This window comes from Megalobrama amblycephala, linkage group LG4 (genome assembly GCF_018812025.1).
Source record: "Megalobrama amblycephala isolate DHTTF-2021 linkage group LG4, ASM1881202v1, whole genome shotgun sequence".
Taxonomy (NCBI): domain Eukaryota; kingdom Metazoa; phylum Chordata; class Actinopteri; order Cypriniformes; family Xenocyprididae; genus Megalobrama; species Megalobrama amblycephala.
The window spans coordinates 40,524,205-40,536,981 of NC_063047.1; the positions used below are offsets into that span (position 1 = coordinate 40,524,205).

General features: G+C 36.2%; 1 protein-coding gene across 1 annotated transcript; it reads right to left on the bottom strand.

The window, feature by feature from the left end:
* Window positions 1–9,058: 9,058 nt before the first annotated feature.
* Window positions 9,059–12,582, bottom strand: tor2a (torsin family 2, member A). The gene is made up of 5 exons (XM_048189306.1): window positions 12,356–12,582; window positions 11,482–11,747; window positions 10,923–11,098; window positions 10,651–10,778; window positions 9,059–10,538 (listed from the first exon to the last, which is right to left on the bottom strand). Exons 1-5 carry the CDS (start codon window positions 12,501–12,503, stop codon window positions 10,294–10,296), a joined length of 963 nt encoding a protein of 320 aa, XP_048045263.1. The 5' UTR covers window positions 12,504–12,582; the 3' UTR covers window positions 9,059–10,293.
* Window positions 12,583–12,777: the final 195 nt, after the last annotated feature.

Genomic DNA, 12,777 nt, shown 5'->3' on the forward strand with positions numbered 1-12,777 from the left:
TACTCTGGCGAATTCTCTGGTGGGGCGCCAATTTTTCTCTTTGTTACGACTCAGGTTGCTATCATAAGTCCGATAGGATTGCAACATTAAAAGTATTTATTTCAGTTCCATCCAGTTGAGGATCATATTCATCATGCTGGTATGGACGGTTATTGAGGAGCTGCGCCACTGGTTTAGCTATAGGTTTACAAACATTTCTGACATTCAGAGAACTGTTGCTTCATAAATGTATGCTTCATCATCTATTAATATGAGAATGAGAAACCTGGACTTAATCTATATTAAACCTGCAAAAAAGTGTTTAAATTTTTAAAACAATTACACATGATGTAAAATAATTACGAAAGTGACGTACAAGAAATATTTCAGATTATAGGTCACAAATAAGTTATGTCATTGATCAAATTATCCCAGGTGAAAAGAAGTACACTTTTATAATGTACTTAAAGTGCTCTATTTTCATGCACTATTTTTATACTTAATATACTAAAAACTCTTCTTTAATACTTCTTAAGATAATCTTAAGAACATCTAAGTGTACTCAACTGTGCTATTTTGAGACACAATGAAATATGAACTAAAATGTGCTTTTAATATACTATCTCTATTTAAAAACTATATTTAGTTACCACATAGTACATTTGAACCCATACAAGTAGTATCTAAATATGTTTTTTAAATACAGAGACAATATATTAAAAGCACATTTTAGTTCATATTTCATGGTGTCATAATAGCACAGTTGAGTACACTTAGATGTTCTTAAGAAGTACTAAAGAAGAATTTTAAAATAGAGAACTTTAAGTACATTATAGAAATGTACTTTTTATCACTGGATGGAGTGCTGCAAGGATCTGTTTTAGGCCCTCTGCTATTTTCAGTATACATGCTGTATCTTAATAACAATAGAAAACATGGAATTAGTTCACACTGTTATGCTGATGATACTCAGCTTTATATTTCATCACAATCAGATAAAATCTCTAAATTATCCAAATTGACAGAGTGTGTTAAAGATATAAAATTTTGGATGACCAGTAATTTTCTTCTAGTAAATACGAATAAGACTGAGGTATTGCTTATTTGACCAAAAACCTGTAGGCCTACACAGAATCTTAGAATACAATTTGCATCTAGAGGAATGTACTGTTACTTCATCCTCTACAGTTAAAGACCTGAGTGTTATATTAGACAGCTACTTGTCTTTTGATAATCATATTTCAAATGTTAAAAAAAAAAACAGCCCTCTTTTACCTCAGAAACATTGCCAAGCTATGGAACACGTTATCTGTTTCTGATGCATAAAAGCTAGTTCATGCATTCATGACCTCTATTACTGTAATACAGCTGATTGTCCTGCATCCTCAATAAACAAGCTACAATTAGTCCAAATTGCAGCTCTTACCAGGTCAAGAAAATATGATTAAATCACCTCAGCTTATCATCTCTACACTGGTTATCTATTAAGTTCCGTGTTGATTACAAAGTATTGCTACTGACCTATAAGGCTCTAAATGGTTCAGCTCCTGTGTATTTAACCGATCTTCTGTGGCCCTACAGTCCATAACGTTCTTTAAGGTCACAAACTTCTGGACTTTTGTTCCAGATATCTAATTCCACTAAAGGAGGGAGAGCGTTTTCGCATTTGGCTCCTAAACTCTGGAATAGCCTTTGTGATGATGTTCGAGGCTCAGACTCACTCTCCCGGTTTAAATCTATTAAAGACATCTATTTAGCCAAGCATTCACATAATACACCTCATCACCTTGTACTCCAGTTATTTCAGATGAAATGCACATGATTATCTTTTCTTGGAATGCAATGAACAGCTACACTAATTATTTTCCACTTGCGTTTCTGTACCTTGGGATTCCCATAACGAGAGAATACACCAGCTCTAGTTTAGATCCAGCCTCCTATGAAGATTTCAGATGTCCCAACACCTGTGAAGAGATGACGCCAACTCTGAATCAACATCAACAATCAACCATTGCCAAATTTTCTATATTATGATCACAACTTGTAATAATTGCTTTAATGAGATCATTGTTTCTGCTTAAATTAATACATGATATGAGCTAACTTGATTTGTATTATCTTAAAACAAACATACAATAAATGTGAAATGAATTGAATTGAATCATGTGACTATACAGACATTTAAATGTTCTTCCATTGAAGCTCAAGATACTCTTTGGATCATCTAAAATCATGCTGGAGAACAAGATCATCAGATCTCACACAGACTTGTGGAGTTCATGGAGCTCGAGTGCCGCATGCTCTCATTAAAGCAACATGAGAGCAAAAAATGTGCTACAACATTCTGAAATTCAGTGTAAAAATAATAATAAAAATAATTTGCTTTGAAAAAAATGTAATTAGAAGAATTCTAAATTAGAAGAATTCTAAAATTAGAAGAATTCTAAATTATATATATATATATATATATATATATATATATAAACTTTCATCAACTCATATAAATGTAATAAAGACGTAATGAAGGAATTCCATTATTAAAATGGGTTTTATTGCTCTAACATGAACAAAAGTTTTGTAGGTCTAAGAGAGAATCACTTGTTTCGTCACTGAATTAAAGAATGCTGAATGAACACTTAATCGACAAAACATAATCAATGCAACTCAAATACAAACAATGGATATTGCATACAGAGCCAGTTTAATGTCAGCTCTTTGCTTGTATATCATTAGGCTATAGGCTTTAGTTACACTTAAAAATGTGATCATTCCTTATTGGGATCAGTGCAGTTATCAAGTTACAAACTCATATAATTAACTCTATAACTGATTAAAAAAGAAATATGGACAGCGAATGATAAAAATCTTAAAAATCAGTGGTGTGTGGAGATTTCTGACAGATGTGGAGCATTCATCCGAGAGGACCTCAAAGATTTCCATCAATACCACAGCATAAGAGAACTATTGAAAAATACTTCAAAGACAATATCACTTGTGGCAGATTTTCAACATTCAAGCTTGACAAATACGCTTTCCCTGAGCAATCCTTTACAATGGACCATTCCCAGCTTCTGTGAATGGTCAGGATTTCTTGGTCCACTCTTAGCACTAACAATAGTTAAGGTCAGAGGTTACTGGCACGGCTGGACACAGCTAATACAAAAGTGCAAATTTATGCAGGGTAATGTTCTGAGCCTTCTAGGGGGTCTTCCCTGTTTTACAAAAATATTTAAAGTAATACCACCTAATACACAATGCCTAAAGTAACTAAAAGTCATTATACACAAATCAATGTTTTATATACAGTTGTTTTTTTTTAAAAAAATGTTTGTTTCAAAAACATTTTTTGTGTGAATTCTGTCTTTTAAACATTTTAGGTTTGCTTTAAATTTATACAATTTACTATTCACAAAAATATTTTTGGCCAAAAAAGTTTGATATTTTTGTTACATTTAACTTTACTTTTTTCATTTTAAAAATTGATGTGCCTCATTACTGTTTTACTGTTTAAATTATGATAAAAAAACATTATTAATATGTTGCTTAATGGCAGGATACAATGTAAAAGTTTACCCCATTTGAATTATATTTTTTTCTGAGCAATAACAATGTAAATGTTCAATATCATTTTAAAACATGTAGTCTAGATTTTTATTCCGTGCTAAATTACTTTATCTACAGTATTTGTGCAATTCTTGCAATATCTCCCCAATATACGTTTTAAATTAAAGAAAAAATGGCTTTTAGTAACGTTATATAAATGAAAGCAGTCTTATAAAGGTTGTAGTTTTTATGAGGTACACATGCAATTAATATTTGACTATAGGCTACTTTAGTGTTTTCAGAAACCCTGTATTATGCGCCTATAAAAACACTTTATGAAGTGTTAATGAACGATTCCTTTGTGGTAAAGTGCCAGGTAATCCCTTACACGAGTGGCTTTTGAGAGATAGGAAACGTCATCGACGACACAAAGCGTAATGGCACTGTAGACACTGTTGGATTGTAATTGCAATGGGCAAAAAATGGAGTGTTGTTTCTTTAAGAGGTTACTGGTCCCAGCGCAGCTGCTGGTCAGTACGCCGATTGAGACAGTGGATGCTCATCCCCTTCTCACCACAATGGCCATTTATCACTCACTGGTGTGTTATTCAAATCTCGTACCAAGCGGCCACCGACCCCACTCCCCTCGCCGTTTATTTAGAAAGCTGCGCAGTTGTCACGCGAGCCTCCGCGCATCCTTTAGCCAGAAACGCCGCCAGTGTGTTTTGGTCCTCATTTACAACAGTCATCCGGACGGGACTGATAAAAAGCTATGTATAAAGGAATTCGTGCCTCACTAACATATATTGTGAGTGTCACGAGCATCGCGTCTTGAACACGCTAAACAACTTTATTTTATTCTGCGCATTGAAGTTGGAGACTCGCAGCACCGCGGAACGACACCTCTGGAGGAATTTGACGCACATCAGGAGGTTTCTCTTTTTTTTGCTCGTTTTTGGTCTTCCATACTTGATCAGAAACATCTCACAGGTGCAGACATGGCGAATCGCTGCCTCAGTGCCTTCTGGAGAAAGTGTATCGTGATGGTGCAGCACAGCCTCCTAAAGATCACCGACCACATCGACAGAGCAGCTCCGCCAGCACATTCCTCGATTATTTTAAGTGGGAAATTTTGATTTTGTGAACGACAATCGCTCATTTATTTATTGCACTGGAACGAATTAATTGATAAAATATTTCATTAATTTGCTTAATCTGAGCCTTATTTACCCGGTAAGACCCGATTTTATTTTGCGGTTATTATTTTAATAACAACAACAACAAAAAAATAGGTCTGTGGAAATGTGCTTTTATTTTTTAGAAAAATAACATAGAGTCTTAAAGCAACATTACAGGCTTGACGGACAGTAGGATATTGAGCGTCAATTTCGTCTCGTGCTATTGTGGCATATTTCTGTAGATAACGAAAAGTGGACCGAAAAATATTATGATGTAATTCTACTGCCAAGGAATTTGTGAAAAACCGCCGATATAGGCTACTGAAAGGCAGCACGCCTGAATTATGTAAAGAAAAAAACAATGTGCTTGAAGGCCTTTTCCCACTGAAGAGCAGAAAACACACGAGGACCCAAACGCATGGATCCTATACAGTAAATATTCACACAGTTGTGCTGTTTGTGGAAACATGAGCTCAAGCAGTTGATTGTCCAAACGCAATTCTTGTGAAATGTCAAGCGATCAGTCGAGAATTGTGCCTGGACATCTGTTGCTGGAGGCTCCCACGCGTCTCCAATCAGCTCTGTTACATCGATTCATTATTATTATTATTTTTAAATAATGAAGAACTCTAATGAAGAAATTGATGGTTTAAAATGCAATGTTGAAGAAAACGTTTGACTTCATTTTAATTAGCAAGATTACATTTGTTGTATTTTTCGTTATGTGCTGGTAATGTTTTGAATTAACAATAGAAAATTTAGCTTGAACGTTAACTTCATGGCACGTAAACACAACTGTTTTATTATAGCTGATTTTATTTCACATCAGATGTTTTTTTGTTTTTTTTTTGCATGTTGGTTGGTTTGTTTTAATTGGTGTATTTCCATAGCATAAATGTAACCTAAAATAATGTAAATTCAGCACTACACCATCATGTTTTTTTAAAGGCTAACCTTGTATAATAAAATCCACATATTTATATCACGAAAATAGATTTTGCCTGCATTATTGTTTAGTAAAGCAGAACGAAAAATGTTTAGGAAATTAATTTGTTAATTCAATGATTTGTCGAGTAAAGTAACTTTATTAAATTAACTTTAATAAAGCTTTCATTTGTGATATTATTGTTTCTTTTTCTCGTTCAAAATGAGCTGACAGGATTTTACTATTTTGTCACATTTATTGTATGAGGTGTCTGCTACAGACTTTAGGATAACAAAGAAATGGCATGTTAATCCAATAGGATTAAACAAGATTAGTTTTACACACAGGTCAGATCTTTTGATCTTTTGAAATCAGCACGAGTAGCATTAAACGAATACATAGTTGTCATCCATTTGCATTAGACCTTTTCATTTTTTTTCTTTCCATGTGAGATCATTACATAGGATATTTCTGCTGGAATACATTTAAAATGCGATTAATACGATAGTCTAATTGTTTAATGGTAATTTAAATCGTTTTCTTAGATTTAAACCACATAAAATAATGATTTGGTTCTAGCCATAACGTTACAGTAACAATTCATAACCATCATAGCATTTTTAGGACACTTAAAAAAACAAAAAAAACAAGCAATTGACATTTAAAAAAGAAATACAAATTAAAAAATAATTATCAAAATATAATTTAAATATAAAAAACAAAATAGCCAACAATTTCTGTGTAGGAACTTTAGGAATGTTCTGTTCACCTATGTCATAATTTAGAGGATTCTTTATTGTTATTATTATTAGCCTGTTTAGCGCCAGCACATCATTTTAAAAATGTAAACTTCAGTATTTTTTTTACTGAAGAACTTCTTTCACAACAAAATGTGTTTATTTATGGCATTCTACTAAAATTAATGAAATTCCTCTGCTATATTAAAAATATACACCTACTAAACGTATATGATTTTATTCAAATGGTTACAAAATTATAAGCACCCTCTGAATGAACTGCATTGGTCCTAGAGACTGACTCTCCATGCACTGCTGTGCGAACTTCACGTCCCCAGCAGAATAGAGTCACTGAGCTGATATGAAAGACTAGAAGCTGTGTTAGAGGAATTCGCACTTATCATTGCAACTGCCTCACGTGGAAGCAAATGAGGCCATACATCATGTAGAGGGAAGATGTGACAGTGTCAGCATCAGAGTCTTAGTAAGTTAGAGGATTATCAATCATTTCATGCTTGCAAAGAGGGACAGATTTTGGACAGACATTTTCGTATGCATCCTCCAGAGGCCCATGTCCCCCACTGACCACACAGAGGCCAAGGGCATCCCCGGTGCCCCCTCCACCCCTCTCCCAGCATTCCCCCTCCTCTCGCCCTTTGTTCACCTGTTGTCCTGGAGACTCCATTGCTGCGGTAACCACCCATTGTTTGGTTGAGAACAGAGATGAAGAGACACAGTCCACAAATAATCTCACAATCAGCATATGACCCAATATTGACTTTTGAAATCGGAATGACAGAAAGTGGGATGTATTTGAGGTCGCAACATCTTAAACGTTTAGTGGGCTAGTAAAACGGCACCCTAAAAAGAAATTCAGATGTATTAGCCTACCACAACTTAATGAATGCATGATTGCAACTTTTATTCTAATTTATTGATTTAATGTAACATTTTACGGAAAAAAAGAACCTTTCAGTAGACAAAAACTTGAGTTTTCGAAGTTGTGAAAATTATGTGTTCTAGGACCTGTTTACAGCCCATACCAGCCTTGTTTTCGTCATTGTAAATTTCAATTTCAAAGTGGCCGTTTACACTACACCGTTTTTTAACTAAAAACGGAAACCGTTTATGTGTTTTGGTCTTTCATTTACACGACAACGGCGTTTTGAGGCCTGAAAACGGGTTCTTGAAAACAAAACCGTTTTTGTCACGGTGTGTAAACTACAAAACGCGAATTTGTGAAAACTGTGACGTCATGCGCATGCGTATTACGTATTCAGTCTATAGGCGCGTAACGTGACCTTGCCACCTACTGGCCTGGCATGCCATGCATAATACAGCATTTTTAATCGTTTTCTTGGATCCGTGTGAACAGGGATCGTTTTGACAACGTTGTCATCTGTACGCGAAAAGCGAAAAGAAACACTTCAACGTTTTTAGTACATCGTTGTCGTATAAACGTACCCTAAGTTCTAAAGGGTCACGTAAATTTACGTGATAAACATGTTACATTTAGCATGTGCTATGCTATCTGTTTATTTTAACTGAAATAGATAATATTAATTGGTTCCAGGTTGCATTTCTTTTTTTTAGCCAAAACATTTTTTTTTAAAGTGATGAGTTTCTAATATTAAAACATTGTTTAATAAGAATTAATAATGACAATACTGAGTCTCTATAAAGCATATACGAAACACAACCAAATAACTGATGCAGTCAGAAAAAAGCAAAAGTTGGTTTAGCTGAGCGTCTCAGCTGAATGCACCTTAAAAGGACTTTGCTGATTGTTTTTCATCTCTGGGCCACACAAGGCCCGCTGCATCCTCCGTCCCACCCCTCAGCCGGCCGCTAACTCCGGCCTGACCCTGGCCATGCAGATGAAAGCCTCATCAGCACTGTGGCTGGGCACATTTACAAGTGAAAGACAGCCAATAATGGGGTGGTTAGGGAGAAAATGAGGAGACAGAGGGGTGCTCACAGATGTTGAGGGGGGTGGGGGTCCATTGTAGCCAGGCCAGAGGGGACCAGCGGAGGGGGTGAAGTTGTGCCTTTTTAGACCTGATTTAGGACAGAATGGAGAGAGGTGTCCAAATGAAGGGGCCAGTGGCCAGGCAAGGGCAGCCGCTTTGGAGAGCGTGTGAACGGGAGCACGGGGGTCAAGCTAAGAGCAGAGGTCTAGCGGAGGGAGGGGGTCATTCTGCTATTATCTTGCTTTTTGTAACAGTCCTGCAACGTTTGAAAATCCTTCCTTTGACGCCACCCAATGTGAGGGCCTTGTCGCTACACTTCCTCTTGGTATACTGGGATGGGACAGATGAAGTCATCAGAGTGGGTATTAGTGCTTTGTGTGCAGGTGAAATGGTAGGGAAAGCTTTAAGAGCTTATCCACTAAAATTCAACACATTCTCAAAGGGCTTAATGTCCAGCTCACAGTCATGGTGTCCGTTTCGCGGACCCTTCAACAGACCACCTAACACCTGCTAACATTTCCTGCTGAGAAACATTTAATATCCTTTGGTAAGTGGAGGAAGAAGGGCCGTCAGAAGGAGTTGGGGGGCTTTGTGTCATTCAGTCCATGTTTAACAGTTATATGTTCACACAGTAAGGGGCTAGGAATGGTCATATATGGGGTTGGGATGATGCTCAAAGCATTGTGAAAAAAAGATCTTGTGGATTTAAAAGATCAAATACACAAGTTAAAAAATGAAAGTTGATTTTATTGCCTTGTTTTTGATGAAGTGTTTCTTTTTTGCATTTTATATTACTGTACATGTTTCAAATTAAATAAAAAAGAAAGACAAAATAACATTGCTGAAAAAGATGGTTGATCAATGAATAGAAAGATGCATAAAGAAAATGCTTTAAATCCTTTAAAACATATTTACATCACATTGAAGACTATTCTAAATGAATGTGCAGAATAACTGTACAATGTAAACAACAGTGAACAACACTGGAATTAGATATGGACACAATTCCACTGAATTTCAGGGCACTTATTTTAGTGTTTAAAATTAAATAAATTAACTGTTGTTCTTTGTTAGAACCATTCAAGGAGTTTTATATAGTAAAGAGAACAAAAAAATACTAAATAATTTAAGTAATATTTAAAATCTGGCAATTTGTCTCAGATCAAACTAGACAAAGTGGCTTTTCAGATGAGAGAACAAAATCTAACACCCCCACGTTGTTCCAAACCTGTATGACTTTCTGCAGTGGTTTTGGTTACCACTGACACCAATTGTATAGAAAAAAAACAAAAACAAAAAAACACTGAGGCGTTTCTCAAAATATCTTTTATGTTCCACATAAAAAGATAAAGTCATACAAGTTTGTAACAAGGAATGATGGTTTGTAAATGATACATTTTGGGTGAACTGTCACTTTACGACATCCTCATGTACAACATACTAAAAGAGCTGATAGATTCCACTTTCTGGTTTCATTTACATATTTAATATGAATGTTTTAAAATTGAAAAAAAAAAAGAGAAAAAAAGTGTTGTGGGACAAAAACCCTGCTTCAAATAGGCACTGCTGCCACCCAGTGGTCAGCATAAGAAATACAGCAATTAGTTTAATTGCCAGCCCATGATAAAATAAATAATCAGTTCAGAGAGCACTTGATTTGTAATGAACTCCACACAGAAAATGAGTGTTTTGTAGGTTGTTTCAGTGACCCAGAGAACTCTGAAGTATAACAGAGGTCGGCTTTGTGAATTTGCCTTTGTATTACCTAGCAACTGGCTTATTCTTGCTTGATTTAAAACTGCAAAAACCTGAGATGTTTATCAAATCATCTACATTCTTTATCAGAACTCATCCACATGGCTGAAACATACAACTGAAAGAATGTCTCAAAATCCCAAATTCAGTTGGCTTCCCAAAAGTCTTTGTGCTGTGAAGATCCTAAAGAGATCTACCTTCAGCATTCAAAGGAACAGGTTAACTTTAGCTGGTACCAATTTGCAGCCAGTGCTGGAGAAATACTGGCTGTCATTTGGTGTGTAAGTTATGGCGCCCCCTACAGATGATGCCACATCCGCACGCTGACACTCCCCGCGCTGGCAGAGCTCCCGCTGGGCACAGCGCTCCACGTGTCGCCGAAGCAAGGGAAGGAAAGGCACAAAACGAGTGATGAGCTTTTCTGTAATTATTCTGGAGTGGTAGAACCCACCTGGGAAACAAAGTTCATCCACAGATTAGATTGAAAATTGTGCAACATGCATCGAGTACTGTAGCTAGCAGCTATCATTTACATGATTGAGCTGAAGACCTACTACACTCACTGTTCTTGTTGTTGTACACGGCATCAGCAATACTTTCCTCCAGCTCATCAGGGCGAATGTCCTCTCGATCTCTACCTGCCTGTCGACTCTCCAGCGCAAGTTTGTTAACTACCTCCTGACCTACAGTACTGAAAAAAGGATGAAGATATGAAAATCCTCATTAATACTTGAAATTTGTTCTGCTTTAAAATGTAATATTGCCCTGAAAGATGGAAGCCTAGCCATAATAAGTATATCAAATATTACTTTATTAATCAGTCATTCAGACTTACCTGATAAATATATAAATCGCCTTACGGTAGTTTGTCTGGAACAGAACATGAAAGGGGCCTAAATGCGGTTCTAAAACGTCAATCACACCAGGAGGCATTTTCTCCATCTCATCGAAGATAAAGATTGAGCGAGCACAAGCGGTTAGGTTTCTCTCGACCCAACGTTTTAGATCAGACTGTGCACAAAACAAGAAAAGAACAAATAAATGAAAAATAAACAGATATATCTTATCTATCTTAAAGGATATAAATAATAAAGTGCACAACATTTGTGTTTGTATCCAGAGTTGCCAAGTCTGTGGTTTTCCCGCAAAACTGGGCTACTTTTGAACGGTTACAGCGGGTTTACAAAAATTGTATTCGACTGAAATTATTGTATTGAAATATAAACAAATAACAGCAACTGTAAAATATGTGTTTATGGCATGAGAGTGGCATATTTTGAGTTTTGATATTTGGGATAGGGTCTTTTGGGGCCATTTTTGACTGGCCATTGGACTAGTTTTGTTACGCAAACCTGGCAACCCTGTTATATATCTATCAATAAATATACACATACCCTGTATTGTTGCACCCGGTTGGCTAAGGGAAAGTGTAACGTGGGAACAAACTGATGGATGTACGGACTGCCCATGGCTGTTCCATAGATATGTCGTCCAATCATAGCGCTGACCATACTTTTTCCAGTCCCGGATGCTCCATGGAAAGACAGCACTAGTGGTCTGTCTGGGTTTTCATTCAGTAAAAATTTCACCACTGCTTCTGAGACAATGTCCTGAACCATATGCTGACCATAAACGTTTTTATAAAGGTCCCACTCTAAACCTGAAATTAAAAAAAAGCAGGCACAGTTGGGATGAGTGAAGGGGTTTGTAAATAAAAGCTTGCTGTTACTCACAGCTGAAGTATGAACAAATGTCATAAGATCTTCATTTGACAGACATAGTCCTACTGAATGACGTCATTACAAAGCAATTCATTAAGTTCTCCAAATATTGAGAAAAACAATAACATTTCAAAGCAGAAGTTTGTCTCATGACATTTATTGTTGCCCAACAACACATATTAAATATAGCTACTTGGGATTGCTAAGATTACCAAGTATGTAACATAATCTAACATATTTATTTTTTAATATTCATTAGAATGTCATTCAAGCAGTGATCTGTTTTAAACACATACAGAGATGCAGACATACTGTAAACTATGTAGCATTTCGTTTATGTTTACAGTGTAATCAGTTGTCACCTACCACCAATGGTTAAGTTAAATCTGTTGTATTAGGTATAAAGGAATAGGGCCCATATTTATGTCGAAAGTAATCCCGAAGAAGTTTTTCTCTGCCAAGCTGGCAACACTATTGAGTACTACAGAAGCTAACGCTAACTGTCTATATGCTGAAGAGACAGCTGTTAATATCATAGACACCTTACCTTTTATGTCTGGTTTGTAGTCACAGTCGCAGCTCTCAGATATTGAACAAAAAATAGACTTCATCTCAAAACCAGTACCTAAGGAAGTACAATAAATTAAGAATATTATAAATATCATCGTAGCTACAGCCTCGGAGCACAGCTCCATGAGTTGGATGACGGAAGAGCAACTACAGATGCCGGACACTAGAGGGCAACAACTGATTTGATCTCACATATTACCGCGAATCGGTTCTTTCGAGCAGTTCAGTTCAAAGGACAATTCACTGATTCTTTTACGTCGTGACGCAATTGCGCCATTTCGTGGCGCCTTACTTCCGGCGTTTATTATATATAAAAAAGCAAATATTTCTGCTTATCCTTGAGAATTTTGTGGAAGGAAAAAAGTTTTTTTTGCTTCAGAAATCTATAGAAAGCTGGGG